This window comes from Acinonyx jubatus, chromosome B4 (genome assembly GCF_027475565.1).
Source record: "Acinonyx jubatus isolate Ajub_Pintada_27869175 chromosome B4, VMU_Ajub_asm_v1.0, whole genome shotgun sequence".
NCBI lineage: Eukaryota > Metazoa > Chordata > Mammalia > Carnivora > Felidae > Acinonyx > Acinonyx jubatus.
The window spans coordinates 59,680,226-59,700,718 of record NC_069387.1 but is presented as its reverse complement, the minus strand read 5'-3'; the positions used below and the strand labels follow the sequence as shown (position 1 = coordinate 59,700,718).

The window sequence follows — 20,493 nt, the reverse complement described above, 5'->3', positions numbered from 1 at the left end:
TTTGGGTCAATGATGAATCTGTCTGGGAAAGAAGGGAGATGCAAAAGAGAGGACAAAAAATAAGAGGCACTTAAAACAATAAATCGTAGGTACAATTCTAATGTTTATCTCCTGAGCACAGATTGGTGCCCCAATGTAGGAAGCTTCAAAGTCAGTGACAACAACAAACTCTCCCAAAGACAGTGTTACAGGTTACTGCCCAGTGTGTCACTGTAATCAGGATTGGAGCCTAAAAAATAAAAAAATAAAAAATTTAAAAAGGCAACAATGAAAGCAAATTAAAGAAAGTTTTCTTTGAAAGTATCCTTCTAGGAAACCACAGATTCCTTTTTTCCACTGGGAAAGAGGCAAAAGAAAAAAAAAAAAAAGCAGTTTGCCTAAAAGTGCAATACCTGCAAGGAAACAACTCAGCTAGTTGACCTCGGGGGTGGGGCGCGGGGGGGGGGGGCACTTCTTCCTTGCAAGTCCTCAGTTCTTTGGGCGCTTTGCCAGAGTCAAGGCCAGCAACACTCCTGAAGATGTCATTCCCACCTCGGCGCAAGCTCCTGTGACTGCCCAGTAAACATTAGGGGAACGAGCTAACGAGCAAGTGAATGGATGGGAAAGAAGCCGCACTGCCGGGTGCTTACCTCTTCTGGTTCATGGAGGCCACCTGGAGCCACTCGTTGGTGCTGGGGTTGTAGGAGTGCGCAGCCGAGATCTCCTGGCTAGTGATCCTGTACCCGCCCACTATGAAGAGGTAGTTGTCCAGGATGGCGGACCCGTAACCCCTGACATTCACCAGGTCAGGAGGAAGGTTGTTGGCCAGCGGGAACCAACGTTCAGTCATCTCCTCATACCTCAGCATGGATGGGGGCTCCCCTTGGTAGGGGTGAGGAGCCAGGGGTCCCCCCAAGAAATCCCCCAGGGCCACGAGGACAGGAGTCCCCGTCATCCGGGCCTCTCTCAGCCTCTGCTTCAGGCTGACATCGCCGGGGGCTTGAGGGGGAGCCCCCAGAAGGTGGAACTGGGGCTTGCAAAGGACCTCGTGGAAGTGGACGACCATGAAGCGCAGGCAGGCCTCCTGCAGGTCGGGCAGCCCGTACACCTGCGCCAGGCGGTACAGCTCCAGGCAGTTGGTGAGCCGCACCTGGGACAGCAGCAGCTGCAGCAGAGACGTGACCTGAAGGAAGGAGGCCGCTTCCACCAGCTCCGCCAGCAGGCTCACCTCGTCCATCTCCTCTTCCTCCTCCACCCCACCGCCCTTCTCCGCCCGCGGGCCCAGGAGCCAGCCTTCGCGGGCCCCGCCGGCGTTGATGAAGTCCAGCACCAGGCGCAGGCCCGGGGCGCTGAGGCCGCGCAGCTGCTGCACCTCGGGGCCGCCGGCCTCCTGGCTCAGGGCCTCGCGCATGCCGGAGCGGTAGAGGGCGCGGAAGTAGTCGCTCTGCTCGATGAGCTTCCTCTTGCTCACCGGGTAGCAGCGGTCCTCCAGGCGGATCTGCACCATCTCCTCGGCCGACATGGCTGGGGGCCCGGGGGCCGCGGGGGTGCCCGCCAGCTCTGCGCGCTCGCCTCCCCGCCCCCACGCGCTCTCCGGGTTCCGGGTTGGGCGCGCCGAGGGATGGCGCCGCGGAGGAGGAAGGAGGCGACGGGTCGCCGCCCGCTCCCGCGCTCGCCCGGCCTATCTGGGTCGCGGCGGCGCCCCCCGAGGCAGCCCCTCCTCCTGGTCCCGGGGGCGGCGGCTCAGCCTCGCTCCCCCGAAGCGGCGGCCCTGCCCGTCTGCTCTCCCTCAGCGCCAAAAAAGGCCCGGCTGGCGCGCGCCGGGCGTCGGGAGGCGGCCGCAGTCCTCGCTCGGGTTCGCCGGACCGCGTCAGCCGCCGAGGGGATCCCAGCCCCCAGCCTGCAGCCTCCTCCCACGCCTGGCTTCTCACTTCCGCCCCGAAGGACCCCCGCCGCCTGCCGGACCTGCCGGTGGATCCGGGAGGGCTGGAGGGCTGCGGGCCCGGGCGCCGGGGCTGGGGCCGGGTCCGCGCAGCCTCCCCCGCACGCCGGGCGCAGCGGTGCGAGCCAGGCTCGGACCGGAGGCGAGATGAAGCCGGTCCGCTCTCTCTTCCGCGCTGCTTTACCAGCGGGAAGAGAAAGACAAGAAGGAGAAACAGGCGTGGAAGGAACGGGATGAAAGGAGTCTGGGGTCCCGGGCGTCAAAATGACATCACATCTGGGATCGCCCATCTAGCCCAATCCGGCATAGTGTCCCAGCGGGCTGAGGCCCATAGGCCGTTCCTGCACACGTAGGTGGCACCTAGAGCTGAGTCTTCGCAATGGTCATCGTGTAGGAGCCATCTTGCAGAAAGAAAGTCCAGGCAGATGGCAGCAGGTTCGGCAGAGCTCACTGGGGTGCACAGAGCAGCTGATGAAAAGGGTTGGCAAGCAGAGGAACTTGTATTTGCTGCTGGGGCCCGTTAATCCTCTTTATGCTATCAAAAGAAAGACAGGAGTGCAACTCAAAGGGAGAACACGTGACCTCTTTTAAACTATTTTGTAACAAACCTTGCTTTTCCTATTTCAGTTTGGTTGGGTCGGCCATGACAGAATGCGATCCTTTGGGCAGAAGGTGTGGCCGCTTTTGGTGGCATTGGCCTTCAGAGGTGGTTTTTCTTGCCACCCTCCTACCGTCCACGTACCCATGCTTCCTCACTGTCTGAGGACTGCTTAAGGAAGGGCCACTTCCTCCTTAAGGGAGACGTCTTCTCTCACTTAACATTGCAAAGAAATGAATAGAAAGCTCACCCCAAATAATAAAGACCTCGAGTTACTCGTAAGATATGAATTAATCTTAGAAGGGGGTGAGCAGGATACTGTTAGGTAAGCTTTGGGTGGATGGAGGGATAAGGATTGGGAGGGAGCAGAGGGTGTGGCACTCTTATCCCACAAAGAAACCCTTTTTGAAAATTTTCCCAGACCAAGATTCTACTACAATAGTCCTCAACTTGGGAAGAACATGTGTTTGGGCTTTGTTTTTATTATTGCAAGCTTCATCTGTCTTCTTGAATGACAAGTTGTTAAATAACACCTTCTTCATAAGAACATTTCTGCTTCATGAGACATATCTCCTACACCTCTCATATTGTATATTAAGAAGGGGGAAGGGTTAAAAACCAGAAAAGAAAGTCATATTGGTAAGGCATGAAATCCTTTTGACACCTTTTGGTTACATTTGTGCTTCTTACTATGTAACTTAGCTGCCTGGGAGTGAGTGTTTGTCCTCCATCATTCTCTTTATAATACACCATAAATAAGGAACTAAAAATTTAAAAACAGAAAAAAGTTCTAGTAGATTCTGGCTTCCCTGGGAAAAGTGAAGGAGACAAAGATGAATCTATGACTTGCCTCATTCATCTCTCTCTCTCTCTCTCTCTCTCTCTCTTTTTAAACTGGGAAAACCTCTAGCTTTTCACCTGGTTTCACCTGGCCTTTGAATCATTACTGATAAAACTCCATTCTCAACCAACTTCTCACACTTCTGTTTTCAATGACGGTGCAGTCAGGACATTCATTCTAAGGCTCTTAGTGGATGAGTGACCATGAATTTAGCAACCTCTTTCGAAACATAAAGTGCCAACTCTGGTTTTAGGTCTTAAACTGGGGAATTTTGCTGGGAGGCACACCCTATATCAAAGAGGCTTGGACTTGGGATTTATTTGTGCCTCCATCCACGACAATGCCAGATTCATTGGGTCAGCCAAGAAGAACAGGCTCTTAGTCTCTTCTCTGTCCCTTTAGAATCTTTCACCAATGATGCTTTTGTTTCCAAACGTCATAGATATGCCTCTGACTGGTATTTTCTTGCCTTTTAAAAACAGACCAAAAAAATCACTATCAAAGAATGATGCGCATTAGAAAGGCAATTCACGCACAGTAATATTATCAGAGTAAGATCAGCTTGGACAGGGAATCTGGGGTGTGAGTCTGACAATACTGGGCACTGGACCTGTAAGCTTTTTTGGCCCTCATATGATAGTAACATCATTTAGAACTGGAAGTATCTTAAAAGATCAAATAATTTTTATAACTCACACAGTAAGCTTCCTGTTCAGCTAGAAATGCCAAGTCAAAGCAATGTAAATTCACTTACAAAAGTTTTAAATATTCTTTCTAAGCCTCATGAAAATATTGCTTATATATAACTGGTGGTGTAATTTTATAGATCTGTTATTGGCTGATCAATGAATAATAAAGACTGGCCTTTGTGCTACAATGACTCATTTCAAACACTTTATAACATGATCTGGTCAAATCTAGGATGGTCAAACACAGCTGTTCCTTTATGACCTAGAATGAAAAAAAGATCTAAGTAGAAGATGTTTATCAGAGTGTTGCTTTTAATAATGAAAAATTGGAAAACATAATGTATAATAGTAATAGTAGCTAACATTTACTGAATGCTTATTATATGACAGACACTTGTCAGTACTTTTCACAGATTACAATACTATTTTTTATTCTATTATACAGCTGAGAAAGCTCAAGTGCAGAGTAAATTTCGGTACATAGGTAGAATGAAATATACCATAGAGCTGTTACAACTTTGGATGTACATGTAGAGCTTTCTTTAGAAACGCTGAAATACATAATTTTACAGTGGATTTTTTTTTAAGGGGGGAAGGGGCAGATGGAGAGAGAGAATCCTAAGCAGGCTTCACACACAGCTCAGAGCCCAGCACGAGTCTTAGTCTTACAACTGTGAGATCATAACCTGAACGGAAACCAAGAGTCGGACACCTAACTGACTGACTGAGCCAATCAGGCACCCCTACACTGGATTTTTTTAAAAACAGTTTCTGGAACAGTTCGAATCCATTTATGTAAAATTGTATTCATGTGTCTATTTTTTTTTAATTTTTTTAACGTTTATTTATTATTGAGAGACAGAGAGAGACAGAGCATGAGCATGGGAGGGGCAGAGAGAGGAGGAGACACAGAATCCGAAGGAGGCTTCAGGCTCTGAGCTGTTAGCACAGAGCCCGACGTGGGGCTTGAACTCACAAACCCAGCGAGATCATGACCTGAGCTGAAGTCAGCCACTCAACCGACTGAGCCCCCCAGGCGCCCCTCATGTGTCTATTTTTTATAGATGTGTCTAGAAGAATGTTAACCAAAATGTTAAGATTGTAAGACCTTGAATAGTGCTTATTTCTTTTTGTACTTTTATGTATGGTTTGGATTTTTAAAGTGAAATGTATATCAATTTAATGAAAAGTAAAATATTTTAAGAAAAATTGTGTTTTTTAACAAAACTGAAATATTTTCCTTTCATTGAAGCATATGGGACAATGTAAATGAGTTTAAAGTAGCACAGGTTTTCAAAAATGTCTCTATTTAATTCAGATTGAGCATCTTTGTGTAGGCAAAACTTCCATTCTACATCAGTGTTCTCCAGACATCTTAGGAAATCACCTGGGACACTGATGAGACTTCTGGTTCTAGAGCACCTGAATCAGGCTCTTGGAAGAGATTAGTTTTTAATGGAAGAATCCAATTTTTGAGCCCCTCAAGAGCACCGAGTTGGAAATAAGTACAGCATATCACTGCATTGCAGTAGTGTGATGGTTCTGAGTATTTCATAAAATTTGTACAAAGGCTATATAGCAATATTTTATTCAGAGTTGCAGTTGCTTTCTGGTTTCTGCAATTTCATCTCACGTGGACAAGTTTTGGGACTAGACGTTTCTGGGCCATTATGGATTTCTCCCTCTGCCCCTGCAGGCCAGTTTCTATCTCTCCGTTTCAAAATACTTGGCTCCAAGAAGTTCTGGGTTTCCAGACTGAATGTTTATGCAATCACCAAAAAAATTATTTTAAAAATTCTAAAGCATGCTTCTATATTGGAACTTATAGATTCTTTCAAATACAACTTTGATCTTCACTTGAACATCATTGGACACCAAATGGATTAAACAATTGTGGATTGTTCTATTATCCCTGCAGGATACATGAGAACTTTAAGGAATTATATATCACACGAAAGAAGCATTTAATGTGACTGAAATCCATGGAGGTTAGAAGGTTAGAAAGCTGACTTTCTGGTTTATATCCCCAGGGCATCAACTAATTACAACAGCTATGGAATCTTGTGGGGAAATAGAGAGTGATCTTTTGCTCCTTTGCTGTCCTTTGCTTTGCCATTAAAAAATCTCTCTTCCCTCTCCCCTCAGAACAGATGGAACAGTCTGATCATCTGCATGTAAGCAATTGAAACTTGCTTTCTATGAGAAGTTCAGTAGAATAAAGTATTTATCATTTTCCGTGTAGTTTATGTGGCTTATGAAAGATTAGGAGTTAATCCATGATATATAATGTTTGTTTGGGAGAAAGTGACACGTTTTGTTTTTAAAGTTATTCAGACTTATGAATATTTTCATCTTATTATTGATTCTTAAATTTTATGTTTCTAAAAATCAAAGGATATGTGATCAGCTATAATTATGAAATAGGTGGAGAGATGGAATTCAAAGAATATTAACATTTTTCTGTCAAGTAAGTGAATGAGTCATTGTGCAAAAGGTATGAAAGAAACCTAGATCACTGGATAGAAAAAGTTTCATCTTTTCCCCTTCTTTTTCTTCTTCTTCTTTTTGAAAAGAGCAGAACAGTACATTATGCCAAAAGCTGATTTTCACTTATACTTTGCATAAAAATGGATACACAAAAGCAAGAAGAATTTTATGCTTTGAACTAATTTGTCATTTTGGACATCATCACAGGATATGGAACCCACAATCTTCACAAAAGTAAGAGGCCATTTTTGCTGCCTTTAGTATCTTTTTGAATGTTTTGGTCTTGCAATTGAAGTAATTTTATTAATATTTAGACCCGCGTTGGTCTCTGTGCTGACAGCTCAGAGACTGGAGCCTGCTTCAGATTCTGTGTCTCCCTCTGTCTCTGCTCATGCTCTGTCTCTCTCTCTCTCAAAAATAAACATAGAAAGAAAGAAAGAAAGAAAGAAAGAAAGAAAGAAAGAAAGAAAGAAAGAAAGAAAGAAAGAAAAAGAAATTTAAAACCATTTCATCATTTCCCGAATGCACATTTCTTGGCAACTACTTCTGCTTCAAAGACACTATGCCTTCATGTATATGCTTCACAAAAAAGTCTCCTTTATAACATGCAAACACGAATATCAGAAAACAGATTAAACAGTCCCCGTTTTGAACTTCTTCACAATTTCCACTGTAATGCTTTTCATTTATGCTTTTTTAAAGAAAGCTTATGGCTGGACTTTTTTGGTGGGGGTGGGGGGTCTGGAGGAAGCCTAGCTCCAAGAAATGACCAGGACCCACATTCAGTGTTTTCAAAATCACTGTAAAATTAAAATTGTTTTTTTTTCTTTTTCAGTTTCATTTACTTTCACGTTTTGTTTTGTGCACAAACCAGTGCACAAACTGGTTTTCTAGTGAACCTGAATACTAGAGTGTAAATTCAAAGGGAAAAAAAATGACTGAAAAGAAATCGCAGTCACAGGTTCCTTTAAAGCTATACAGAAGTGCCTTACAAAAACATGTCTTGTTTCTGGTGAAATGGATCCTTCTTTATCTGACGTCAAGTGACTAAATTATTGTTTTCCTGAGAAAGACTCTTGGCTAGGATTTCCATTTGTCTTTATATTTACTTAGTGAGAGGTGTCTGTGACTATTCACTTTCACAAAACGAAGAAAAGCAGAGGAGAGAATCCACATCTTCAAGAGGCTAAAGGACAGAGTATCGAAATGGCCTGGAAAATGTTCAAAATTAACGTCAGAAAGTCAAATGTTCACCTAGGGCTCAGCCGGGGAGAAATGAAAGAAAAATCAATATGCAGCCAAAGAATGGCTTCATTTTTCTAGAAGGTGACCCTCCAAGAGAGTCCCTCAGCAACAGCCCCCGAGTTCCAGAAACTGTCCAGAAGCCTGATGGTCAGCTTCAGCATCTGTGTGGGACTCAGGCTTCTTGCCCAGTCTTTATACCAGCAAAATGCATGCGGCAGTGGTGGTAACCAGCGTGACACTGCTCCTGAGCGTGGTGCGGGCCTCTCACTCTCTCTGCTCACCCACCATTTTTTACAGAGACTGCTGGATCCGTCGCTTTCCGGGTCTTCTGATTGACCTGGAGGAGTCTCAGAAGCTGGGAGCTCAGTTCCTGAAGTATTACTCTGAAGGCACTGGCCAGAAATGCAGCAGGAGCTGCTGCCTTAGGAAGGATGGTAAGTATTAATGATATGCCTGTGCAAAAATCAGGAGAAAATTATAAAATGAAGACTAAGTAAGGGCCCCTAGGTAGAGGTTCCAGAGAAAAGATGAACAGGACTAGGGGAGATGAGGGAGAGACAGGGGATGGAAGAGTGCAGGAGAGACTCAGACTGTCTGGGTCAGTGCTGGCTCAGTTTACAAATCTGGTAATGACCCAGAATGCCATGGAAACTATAGGCAACAGAGAATCTTCTTTTCCTCACGAACAGGCTAAATGAAAATATTTCCTTGAGGGTTAACTAACAATATTTCTTAGCCCCAAATATGGCATATTTGATTTCAAAAATATTTATCATTTCCCTTTCAAAGTTCTTTCAGTGATATTGGTATTTCAAGATTTCGAAATGTGCTTGCTGTGTTGACTAAATGTGGGCTGCACTGAATAGGAATTTAGATTGTGATCAATGTTTTGAAAGACATAGGTAGATATATGTCAAATAGCAAAAAGAAAGAAAAACGCATTTTCAAAATAATCTGATTTTTTTTTTTTTTGGTCTGAAATCCAGAATCAGGGTTAAACATCATCCATGTAATACGATCAAGGTTTACAATTAGGAAAACATTTCATTATTGCAGAATTTCAAGTTATAATTGTCTAAAGACTTCTTCCATTTGTTTTTAATTTTCCCAAGATTTTAAAGTTACTTGGAAAGAAACAGCAAAAGCAACACAACACTTGAAAATAATTCTCTTGGTTATTCCACAGTTTCTTTCCATGGTTTGACACTGACTTATTAATTGCCAATGCTTCCTATCCAAGTATGCATGTAAGATTTCTGGGATGCAGACTGAATCTACTAGAAGGGTATAAACCAACCACAGTGTGAGAAGCTGTCCCAGGCTAAGCCCTCAAAAGATAATCAGGCACAGAAGAGAACAATTAATTTATTAAAGGGAAATATTTCTGAGAAGTTTGCCATTTCAGATTTTCACCTTAGAGATGCTTCTGATCCCAAAAGGCTTGAGGGAAGGTAGGCGAGGGGGGATACGTTTCAGCATTTCCCCATGGCATCAGTTTACCTGACTGTCCACCGCAGGGAAACTTTGTCTTCTGGACTTCCAGGGATACTATAAGCATCCAGTAGAATTCCATGATTTTAGAGCCTCTGTAGCTTCCAAGTTGTGGTTTTCTTCCTCCAGAAGAAAGGGCACGAACACACGTCTCTGTTTTTCGCCGGGAGCCAGAACTTTAAAAAGCCACAGTCGGGCAATAGCTAACCTGCTCGGAGATGAAACTCTGAGGTGTACACGAAGAGGAATAGAAAACATCTTTCAAAATTATTCTCTATGGCATCAGCTACTTGCTCATCAGAAATTTAGATGTCTAAATTTAAATGTATTTTAGTCCTTTCCCTTGAACTTGACAGCACAGTCTTTGGGGGATGTATTTATTATCTGTAATGGATTAGCAAGGTATTATTAATTGAATTCTGTCCTATTCTTTTTCCTACTGAAAAACGAAAGAGTGCAGAAACGTGAGCTGTCCTGGAAGCAATGGGGGAGATACAACTGCCCACAGTTAACCTTACACAGAAGCAGCAATTCCACCACAGCCTTAGGCATAGTCTGAGGTCTGATAATTGCATGCTACCCCTCTGTAATCTTCTTTTATTAAAAAAGTTGATACCGTTGGCCAATGGATGTTTCCCAGCACATGCTTCCTCCTCACTGCAGCAGGAGGGAAATCCGTGTTGCCCTCTCAGGAGGACAGACTGAAGACTGGCACTCCACAAATCCAACTTAAGGTTTTCCAGAAATAGTATGATACATTGTAAGGAGCAAACTTACTTAGTAAAGGGAAGACAGCATGAGTCAGTGATGTACCCCTACTCAGTAGAATTCCAAATCCTAACATCCCTGATGGTCGACTCTCATCCTCTTTAAATGACACTGAATAGGCTTTTCATTGGATGTGATTTGCAACATGGGGTTAGTGCTCCCCTTTAATCAAGGTCAGGGTCGTGTTCACCTGACCTGCTGCCTTTCCAACATCAGGCCTCTCCCAGTAATGCTGTTTTTGCCTTCCCACTACTCCCTCTTTTGTTACAACATTTGTCACTTTATTTTCTTATTTCTTTCTCTGGTGAACTCCAGTACCTTAGCATTCTGAGACGGCAACACATCTAGAAATCTGTTATGTATAAATCCCCAGAGGTTTCTGTAGCCAACTGATCTTTTCATGAACATAAAATACTGGGATTGGGAAATGATTCTGGGTGACCCTATGTGGAATGGAATGTGTGAAAGATGAGAGAAAATTAGTGTGTAGTTTTTTTTAAAAAGGCATTTTCTGTATTCATACAAACAGTTACTATAGTTCACAGTGTTCTATGAAATATCTGAACGTAGCCTTGCAATGTATTGCTTGCTGTTAATCCAATGTTCTTGAAAGAAATGTAAGTTACTCAGAGCTCATCAAGCTGGTAGAAACCAAGACCATCTGCAGATTCACTTGGCCTGTTTTCCTTTCAGTTTCCTGTAACGTGGCTGTCTTCTACCATGATCCTATTCACGACAATGTCAACTGCCTCCATATTCACTGCCCAACATTGGAGAGCTGTGTACTAGAGCCTGGAACCAGTGCCATTTTATACAACATAACAGAAGGTAATGATTTATGTATTTTTTTTTGTATTTTGAAGAATATTGACAATATTCTAGTAGAGACATATAACCTAAAAGCTACTGTTAATAACAATGTGTGAATCCCTGAATTGTTATATCCCAGTGATTTCTATCTGGAAAGGTTTTGAGCATCCAGGGAAGAAAACTAGAAGGATATTCCCTTTAGTTTGGCATGTTCAGCAATGATGAGCTCATTCCAGATGATCACAAATCATACATGATTGAAGAAGAGCTTAAGCATTACATTTATTCCAGGGGCCCCTAGCAAGGGACAAAATGGGCATTTCAACTGCAGTGGCTAAGGATGATACTAGGAAATAAAGAAAATTGCTTAATGGCAATTTTGAGGTCCACTGACACCACATACAAGGATTCTACAGAAATGGATGTCAAGGACAGGGAAATGTACTTACTAACATATGTTAGCATACCAATGGTCCCAAGATAACCAGTATATTTTATTTTAGAAAAATACCCATTTAAGTGTCCCTTGTTCATGTATATAATCTCAGGGCACAAATTGGTAAAGATGAAAGGATCGATTTTTGTCATCAAAATACAAAGAAGATCAGTTTTGTCATCAATCTGTACTTAGTGAAAACCTAATGCTTCAGGCTGTGTGCAACATTGCAAAAGATTGCAGCCATATCTCTGCCCTCGAGTTCCTTACAATCTAGCTGATGTGACAAGTCTCACAATTAGTGTAAAAAGTGGAATTGCATTAAAAAACGTGTGATACTTCCCCAAGTACAAGCACCCAAAAGGAGACTAAAGAAAGCTAAATTCAGAGGCAACTTCATTGAAGAGGCCAGGCAGAGGCAAGATAAGGAGTTTCAGCATCCCACCATGGAGAAAACAGGTCTAGCTACAAAAGGGGCACATTTGGAGTTGCAATAAAAACATGGGTAAGATAGGGTAAGCCAGATAATAAAAAAAGGGCTTTGGACAGAGTAGAGTTTTGGTTTGACTTTGACAGCAATAGTGAACCAGCAAAGGTATTTAGTGAGCAAGTGCCATCATGAAAGTGATGAGTCTGGCTGTCTATTTAGTCTCAGAAAATTATATGTAGGATGCAAGTTAGAAAATCTAGTCAGGGAGGCATGAGATCTGGAGAAGGCGATCATAACTGCGACAAAGAGGAGGGATGATTACTAGAACATTGGGAGGGAACTGGATAGGGTGTAGTTACTTTTTGGATGAAGGAAAAGAAGAGAGGAGTCAAAAATTGCTCTGCAGTACAAACAGATTCCAGCATGGGTGATGAAGATTCATGATGCCACTGAATGAGACAAAGAACCAGACGAAACGACTTTGGCTCTGGGAATGTTCAGTGATGACATGAGATGTCTAGGTGGAAACCTTCAGTAGAGCATAGGAGAAATGAGACCAGAGACCAAGAAAGAAGAAATCACTGGTGATGTGGATTTCAGTGCCACCGATGTAGTGGTGACAGTTGATGAAGACGTGTGTGTGTGTGGTGAGATGAAGAGAAAATTCAAGAGAAGACAAAGGACTGAAGATTGTGGAAAGTACACAAGTTAGGACCAAGAAAAGAACCAGCAAAAGAAAGAAAAAATGAGAGGTGGGCAGCCTGAGGTAAAGTACCAAGAGAGTCTGTGCTCCAGGGAGTCACGGGAGGAGAATTTTAAGGAACAGATGGCCAGCAGTATCGAGGATAAGAGCCTGCCAAAGCAATGAGACTGATCAGGAAATATAGAGAGTACTGATTACCTCAGAAGCATAATTCTGACAGAATAGTGAGGATGGAACAAGATGACAGAAGGCAAAAACCAAAGAAAGGAAATGGATGTTAGTATGTCCAGAGGGAGAGAGACAGAAACTGACTGATAGCAGGGACAACTGGAAAGCTGTTGAGAGGGGCTCCCCCAACCCGGGGCTCCCCCCCCCCCCCCCCCCCCCGCTTTACACATGGAGCAATGTTTGTGCATATTTGAAGTCAGAGGGAAAAGAGCTCCTTTACAAGGAGAAAATAACCGAAGACAAAGTCAGGACCCTCAGGAACTGAGAAGGGATGAGACTGAGGGCTTTGCTCATGAATTCTGACACAGCTACACTTCTTAGGCCCTATTTTTTAAAACTTTATTTGGAATTTTTTTATGGTTTATTTTATATTTGAGAGAGAGAGCGAGCGAGAGCAGGGGAGGGCCAGAGAGATGGAGACAGAATCCGAAGCAGGCTCCAGGCTCTGAGCTGTCAGCACAGAGCCCAATGCGGGGCTCGAACTCATGAGCACTGAGCCAAAGTCAGATGCTTAACAGACTGAGCCACCCAGGTGCCCCTTAAAATTTTATTTTAAAATCCTCTATATCTCCAATGGCTACTGTTTTTTGCCATTCTTGTACTAACACTGTCTATTGTTACCCAAATGCCCAGGCAGACGCGAAGAATCTTCCATGAGCTAACCAAACTTGTTCATAACAGAAAGTGTCCTAGAAAGTTAAGATAAATTCAGATGTGGCCAGTATGTTTCTGAGGCCTTCCGAAATACGCAATAGTAGAACTTGAACTTAAAAGCTCAGTTCACCAACTCAGTGGCAAATCCAAGACTTCTCTAAGTCTTCTTACTTATAATAAGACTTCTTATTTGTCTTTCAGGTATAGATCCAGATTTGCTGGTTTTTGAACAGTCACCTCCCGCATATCTAAATACCCGTTCTTCATCTAACACAGGGGACAGACTAAGGATTCTAAAAGCTGCAAATTTAGGTAAACAACAAAGCACCATGATAAACCCAAAGCTACCATCAGTAGAGGCACCATCATCAAGCACACATCGAGATTTGGTTGTAAACACAAACAAGACCAGGTCTTCCAGGGAATTAACCACAGATTCTCGGGCAAGCTTCATTTCCCTGAATGACTCCATGACCACAGAGGCAAATATGGTGTCACGCAGTACTGATTTCATCAACAATCCAGATAACAAGACCGTTTCTCCTTTCTTTATGCCAGTAGACACAAAACTTTTTCATAGGCCTATTCCATCCAGACTCAACAGTAGCAAACAATTACTGAACAAAACCAAGGGGTACAACAGCAGAAACCACACATCTGAGAATGAAGACGTGACACCTGATGGGGCATCTGTGACTCCAAATATGTGGCTGGCTCCAGTGGCCCTCTGTACCTCTGTCATCTTTCTTTGCTGTTGTATAATCATCCTGGCATCTGGATGCTGTAGAAAGCAGAGCCAGTCTAAACCAGGACAGAGAAACGTCAGGATCCAGGCAAATTAAAAAATAAATAAATAAATAACACTCCGAAGGAGAACTCTTGATAGTAAAAGTTACAGGGAGATTGTAAGCTTTCAAGAGTATCATTTTTATTTTCTGTAAGACAAGGGCAGTTTGGTTAAAAAAAAAAAAAAAAAAAAAAAAAACAATTGCACAGGATGCCCACCCCTACCAATCTCTAAAAAAAGGCCAATGGTTGATAAACTTAACTGCTTTTTAAATTATTTCCATTTTTTGAAGTGTACCTTTTGCCAAAGTTCCAAAATTCTGACCCCTGCAGTTATTCAGCACTGCATGAGAGAGATGGTTCTAAGTGCTATGCATGTATTCACTCATTGATTTCTTATAACTTTATGAGTTAGGTATGCTTTTATTAACGATTATAGTATTATTGTCACATTTTACAGATGAGGAAAATGAGAAGAGAGGCTAACTATACTGCCTAAAGTCACACACCTAGTAAGTAGTGAAGCCAGGACTTAAAAGACAATCTGGTTCAAAAGTTCATGCTTGAAATCACTCTCAGACTAAAAGCCTCCATTTTCCCAAAGTGCGTGGAAAAAAGATACAGAGAGGAGAGTACCATATATGTCTACTGTCAGGGTCAAATTAGTGTCATCTATGTTAATAAAATCTTGTAGTGGTTTGAACAGAAGAGCATTATTATTAGTTACTAGCCCATGTGCAAATGCTTCCTATTTTTATATAGGAAGGATTTACTGTTCAATTGATTAATTCTTTTTAATCCTAATTCATCTTCATTTTCTGAAGCTGACATGGCTTTAAATAACCTTGGCACTGGAATCTTTGAGTTTTGTGTTGATCTCTGTTGGATAAAGCACAGGAGTTTTAGTTTACATCCCTCACTTGTTTCTTATACATTGTTTCCCCAGGTACAAATATTAGCTGTAGATATTTCAGCTCTGTCCAAATTTTACACCTGATTTACCTCCCTAAATCTTACATTCAGACTCCTAAATGCAGACACCTTTAATCCAAGTCTCCACTGATTTTAAACTTTAGGTCCTTAATCTCATTCCTGAAATTCTTCCTAAATGTGAGGACAGATACTAAGACAGCCAATAAGCATGAAGAATAGATAAGAGGAAATCCTATTATAGGATTAATAAAATAGTAGTTCTCTCTTCTGTTAAAACAAATTGTCCAGTGGCTTAAGAGGTGGTTCTGTTTCTTTTTCTTGTTGTTGATACTGTGTGTGGTGGTGGGGGGGGGGGGATGTCTATTTCTTTTTTTAGTGTAAAAAAAGAAATATACAAAATCTCTACCAGTGGCATATTAGCCACAAATAAAAGTCTGAAAAGAAAAAAAAAAACTCTGAAAAAAGTCTGGAAAAAAATTCACCAATTTATCCTTACTCGCTAGTCATGAAATTAAATATCATAACTTTCATCAATTTCATTCCTAATTCATTAGGAAAAAGTCCCATACTGTGTAGGGAGGATATAAAGATTTAAATTATCCTTAAATTATATTTAAATAAATAATTCAAGATGCAGTCTTCACATCTTATTTGTACATACAATCTTGTAAAAGGTTACTTAGTTTTTTAAAAAATATATACAAGTTGTTTAAAGGTTTCCTGAAAAACTAGGGCTGCTAGAAAAAGTTTTTTCTTCCTAGAGATTTCTCAGAATTGGCTCATTCTCCGAAATTGATAGTTTTATAGAAATGACCATCATTTGAGAAAAAATATTTATCTTTGTAAGAAAACAAACTCACACTCCTCTTCTTCAGCCACTACCTTTGACCATGAGATAAACTGAGTAAATTTAGACCACAGATGTTACCAGCCCAGAGTCAGCCAGGAAGCAAAAACTGGCAGGCCTAGAAACCATGTCCTTCCTGGAAGCCAAAGGACCAAAGAGAACATGTGAATAGAATTTAAACCTTTCTTAAGAAACAAAGATTCTCAAGGTCCAGTTAACCACCAAGGCCAAGATTGTTACACTCAATTGCAAAGTAACCATGATACTGAAATCTTTCCAACATTGTAACGAACCAGACCTCTTTTAAAAAAGTCTGTAATTGTCTAGGATCATGAAATACTTACCAATGTTACGAAGAATGTATGCAAAGAAAGAACTAACACATGCTACAATTAAGAAAACAGATTTGTCCTATTTCTTAGTTGCCTATGTGTTTAAGCAACTTCTAAGTTATGTAACTTTTAAGAGTTTGAAGTCAGCAGTGACTATCAATGTAGCAAATATCCCCTAGACTCTTCATTATAAGGATAAATATATTCATGTTCATTGTATATATTGGATCAATTAAAGGAACAAAGGTCTGATTAATGACAAACAATGCTGTTTAATTATTGCTAATATTACAATGACAACAACTAGTTTCCTTTTGAGGCAGCTTTGTGTTAATGTTATAGGTCCAAGATTTCGCCATTAGGCGTCAAGGCTACATTACAGCCTGTGTTCAGGTCAGTTGCCTTTAGATAGCCAAGCTGCAAAGGCTTAGAAGGTACAGTGCTCTACAAGATACCAACTTCTCTACAAGATAAGTTTGGAGGGGGGAGGTCTGTCTTAAAACCACACTCAGGTTTGATAATTCAATAGAATAATTCACAGAACTCAAGGAGAGTTGTTATACTCACGGTTATGGTTACAGGGAAAGGATACAGATTAAAATCAGCCAAGGGAAGCAACACATAGGATGAAGTCCTGGAGGGTTCCAAAGTCACAGCTTCTCTGTGTCCTCTCCCCCTAGAGGCAAGATGGCATTACTTTCCCTGTACCAGTGTGTGACACTATGCCTAGAGAGAGTATTGCCAGCCAGGGAAACCTGCATAAGGTTCAGTGTTCAAATATTTTATAGAGGCGCTGTTACCGTGGGCATGACTGATTACCTGGGTGGTTGATCTCAGCTGCCAAGTGGCCTGATCCCAGGTGACTCAATGCCCCTCGCTCAAAATCATGTGGTTTCTCTGGCATGGCTAAGACTGTCAGGTGTGGTCAGCCCCACCCTGAAATCCATTGTGACTAGCTCTCACCCAAAACAGAGATACTCCTATGAGGTGTGACCTAGATTACCTTTCAGAAGCTGTAGGCAAAGGCCAGACCTCTTAGGGCCAGGTCAAATTCTTTATTACACATCATTACTTCCTCTCCTTTCATCTGCACCATATTATTACTACAGCACAGATGACCCTCATCTACCACCTTGTTACATGTTCCCAAATGATCATTTCTCCTCCACCTGTTTTCAAAATGTTTCCTTCTTCAATCCTGTTTCTGCATCTGAATTTTCCTAAGCTCTATGGATCTCTAAGAAAGAGAACATTTCAATACATTTAATGTATGCTTTAAACATGGTCTAAAAGTTGTGTTACCTACCTTGCTTTTCATTTACTATTTCCATACAGTGGATTAGAACATCTCTCTCCTTTTTGCCCTCAACGTCACATTGTTGTCCTTAATAACCTACAGATTCTTGGCCTTGATAAGAAATTATACCTTCATTTCACAGACATCTTTTGGGTAATTGTTTTGAAATTCTTTTTGGCTTTATTCTGTTAGGTAAAATAAGTCTTAGACAAATATCAAACCGAGTAATTCCTTTACTTTAACTTGATCACTTACTGACAACTTTGGAAGTGGTAAGAAATAATAGATATACTTAAAAATACTGAATTGACAGCCAAATTGAAAGGAATGTTTCTTAGAGCAGTTCTTATTTTGTCATTTACTCCAATTAATTTCAAGGTCCTTACACCTCATCTCTTTTCTGAGCTGTACAAGTTCTCATTGGGGAATCTATAGAGAGATGGATACCAGTTAATCTCCATTTCTACTTTTCTGTAAGCTAGGGTTTGGAGAAATGAGCCCCAGAAAATAGAAAATTGGATGCTAAGCAGAGACGAATTAACATAAAGTGAGCCCAAAAGAGAGGAATGGAGCAAAATTTTTAGGCTAGAAAACATTTTGAAGAACCTTTCTAATCAGAATTGGCATCTGTGAAAAATGCATTGTGTAGACAGCAGTTACGTTAAAAAAAAAAAAAAAAAAAAAAGCACTGTACTATCAAGGGACTGCATTCTAGGCCCAGCTTCCCAAATAACCCAAATCATTACGCTGACCCTGACTTATGACTCAACTTATGATTTCTCTACTTTACATACCATGGTGTGAAAGCAACAATGCATCCTGTAGAAACCATTCCTCAAATTTTGAATTTTCAGTTTTGTGATGCTGGGCAGTGGCGGCCACAGTGCCTCTTTAGCCACGTGACCACGAGGGAAACAACTGGTACACTGACAACCACTCTGTACCCGTACAACTAGTCTGCTTTTCACTTTCAACATATAGTATTCAATAAATTACACTAGACAGTCCGCACTTCAGTATAAAATAGGCTTTGTGTTAGATGACTTTGCCCAACTGCAGGCTAATGTTAAGTGCTCTGAGTTATGATGTTTGGTAGACTGGGTATATTTACATGCATTTTCAACCTGGGGTGCCCGGGTGGCTCAGTTGGTTAAGGAAGGGTCTGACCCTTGGTTTCAGCTCAGGTCTTGATCTCGCAGTTTGTGAGGCTGAGCCCCGTGTTTGGCTCTGCGCTGACAACGTGGAGCCTGCTTAAGAGTCTCTCTCCCTCTCTCTCTGCCCCTCCCCTGCTCATGCTCTGTCTCTCTCAAAATAAAGAAATGTTTTTTAAAAATTAAAAACAATGCATTTTTAACCTCTAATATTTTCGTCTTAAAATGAACTTATTGGGACATAACCCCACTGTAAGTTGAGGAAGATCCGTATTCAAAAGCAACCAATAGGTGCTAATTTGTAGGGAAAGCAATACAGCAGGTGACAAAATAACAATATATGTATATATAGGAATATTAAAGTTGTTATGGTAGAAGTAAAATGAAGACACTTCAGAAGCCAGAAGGAATCACCGAGATATTTTAATTAGTCCTTCTGCCGCACTGTACAAATAAGAACTTATGAATAATCATTGCCATTACGGATTAGTATGAAAGAAATATTTTTAAATCTGATGTAAAACAATGGTTCTTTTTAACATTTTCAAATTTATGTGAAGTTAGATAATGATTACAGATAGATCATAAAATTAGCAAATCAAGCAGTTTTTCTACATAAATCACATCAGTTTTAATAGCTTCTTCACGGATTCTTTGTACTGAGAAAGGGTCTCTTCATTGTCCCCCTCATTCTTAAGACTAACAACACACTTTTTGTAATCTTCGACTTCTTTTGTACCAAGGAGCTCTTCTTTATTTACTTCCAGATTTTTCTCAGCAGCTTTAATTTGGAGAAGTGTTTCCAGGATATTTTTTTCAGAGGGGCTATTTTTCCATATATACTCTTCCGTATCTGCCTCAGTCTTCTCTTTCTCCCATTCTTCGGTTTTCTGAAAGGAAAAAATGAGTTCTGAAAACGAAATACTTTCCAAAAACTAAGTTTTGTTTCGTTTTTAGGGAAAGAGAATCTGCAAAATACGGAGACTCCCTGTCAATGCTCTGTATGTAAACCCTGATTTGCCTCCCTTACGGTGTGGCTGTCCACCTGCACCAACAGCTTCAGGACTGCTCACTCTGTTACGTGAATACTCCTTACCACTCACGAATTCTACCCACACAGTGCACACTTCACCTGCCTTGCAAATTTCACTTACAAAGCATGACTGTTACCCAAAAGATACAGAAAACTCATTTTTTTGCAACTTTCTAATCTCTAAACTCTAACACTTCAACATTTCACATTTCTGAGGTTAAAAATAGTTAAGAGTTGAGAAGAGACTATATTTATCTTTGTAACATGCCTGTGGGGATGACAAGGAAGACCAATTGTAATAAAATAAAAAATATAAAATACACATGTAAAACATGATTTTTAGTCATAATGACTTCATATAACCTGGAATTTTGTTACTATCTTTATTTTCTGTTCCTATAAAGGAAACAATTGTTACTGCTTGTTTTTTTCTTACAAAAATTATTACCACACTATTCTAGGCAACAGTTAGGTTTTGTAGCAATATAATTCAGATTTATGATTTAGATGAAGATGTAACATTCTGGGAAAAATCAAGAAACGCAGCTAATAAGCTAATAAATAATATGCCTTGGTTCAAAGAAGTGCTGAAAGCCAGCCACATTCTTCCCAAATTAACACACAACATATTCTGGCTATATGCAATTATAGAATCATCCAATGTTCTTATAACTTCAGAAGGTGGTAAACCCCCCAAATTATAATATTTTTGAAGGATTAAAAGAAAGACAGATTTGTAAGGCTGTCAGAAATATTTTATCTTTGAAAACTCCTCTTGAAAAAGCCCCCAATTTGAGCAGACAGAGCTCCAAG

The 20,493-nt window shown here is 41.2% G+C and overlaps 3 protein-coding genes across 8 annotated transcripts in view; 1 reads left to right on the top strand and 2 right to left on the bottom strand.

Moving 5' to 3' along the window:
* KLHL42 (kelch like family member 42) overlaps positions 1–17,144 on the bottom strand; it is a 36,308-nt gene extending 19,164 nt beyond the window's left edge. Inside the window, exons 1-3 of one of the 2 annotated variants that reach the window (XM_053226079.1) lie at positions 17,019–17,127; positions 16,767–16,875; positions 630–2,456 (exon numbers count right to left, since the gene is read on the bottom strand). In XM_053226079.1, the coding sequence (XP_053082054.1) occupies positions 630–1,501 (872 nt within the window). In that variant the 5' untranslated portion in view covers positions 1,502–2,456; positions 16,767–16,875; positions 17,019–17,127. Of the gene's footprint in view, positions 1–629; positions 2,457–16,766; positions 16,876–17,018 lie in introns of both variants that reach the window. The other variant, XM_015065251.3, reaches the window with a different exon arrangement.
* On the top strand, positions 2,432–15,360 carry MANSC4 (MANSC domain containing 4). Its single transcript, XM_015065227.3, has 3 exons — positions 2,432–8,215; positions 10,734–10,868; positions 13,503–15,360. The coding sequence occupies exons 1-3, from the start codon at positions 7,987–7,989 to the stop codon at positions 14,141–14,143; spliced, it is 1,005 nt and encodes a 334-aa protein (XP_014920713.1). The 5' UTR covers positions 2,432–7,986; the 3' UTR covers positions 14,144–15,360.
* Positions 17,145–19,054: 1,910 nt separating the features above from the next.
* Positions 19,055–20,493, bottom strand: part of MRPS35 (mitochondrial ribosomal protein S35) — a 46,966-nt gene continuing 45,527 nt past the window's right edge. For 4 of the 5 annotated variants that reach the window (XM_015065230.3, XM_015065231.3, XM_053226080.1 and 1 more), the window contains one exon: positions 19,055–19,537. In XM_015065230.3, the coding sequence (XP_014920716.3) occupies positions 19,268–19,537 (270 nt within the window). In that variant the 3' untranslated portion in view covers positions 19,055–19,267. The remainder of the gene's footprint in view (positions 19,538–20,493) is intronic. The other variant, XM_027035811.2, reaches the window with a different exon arrangement.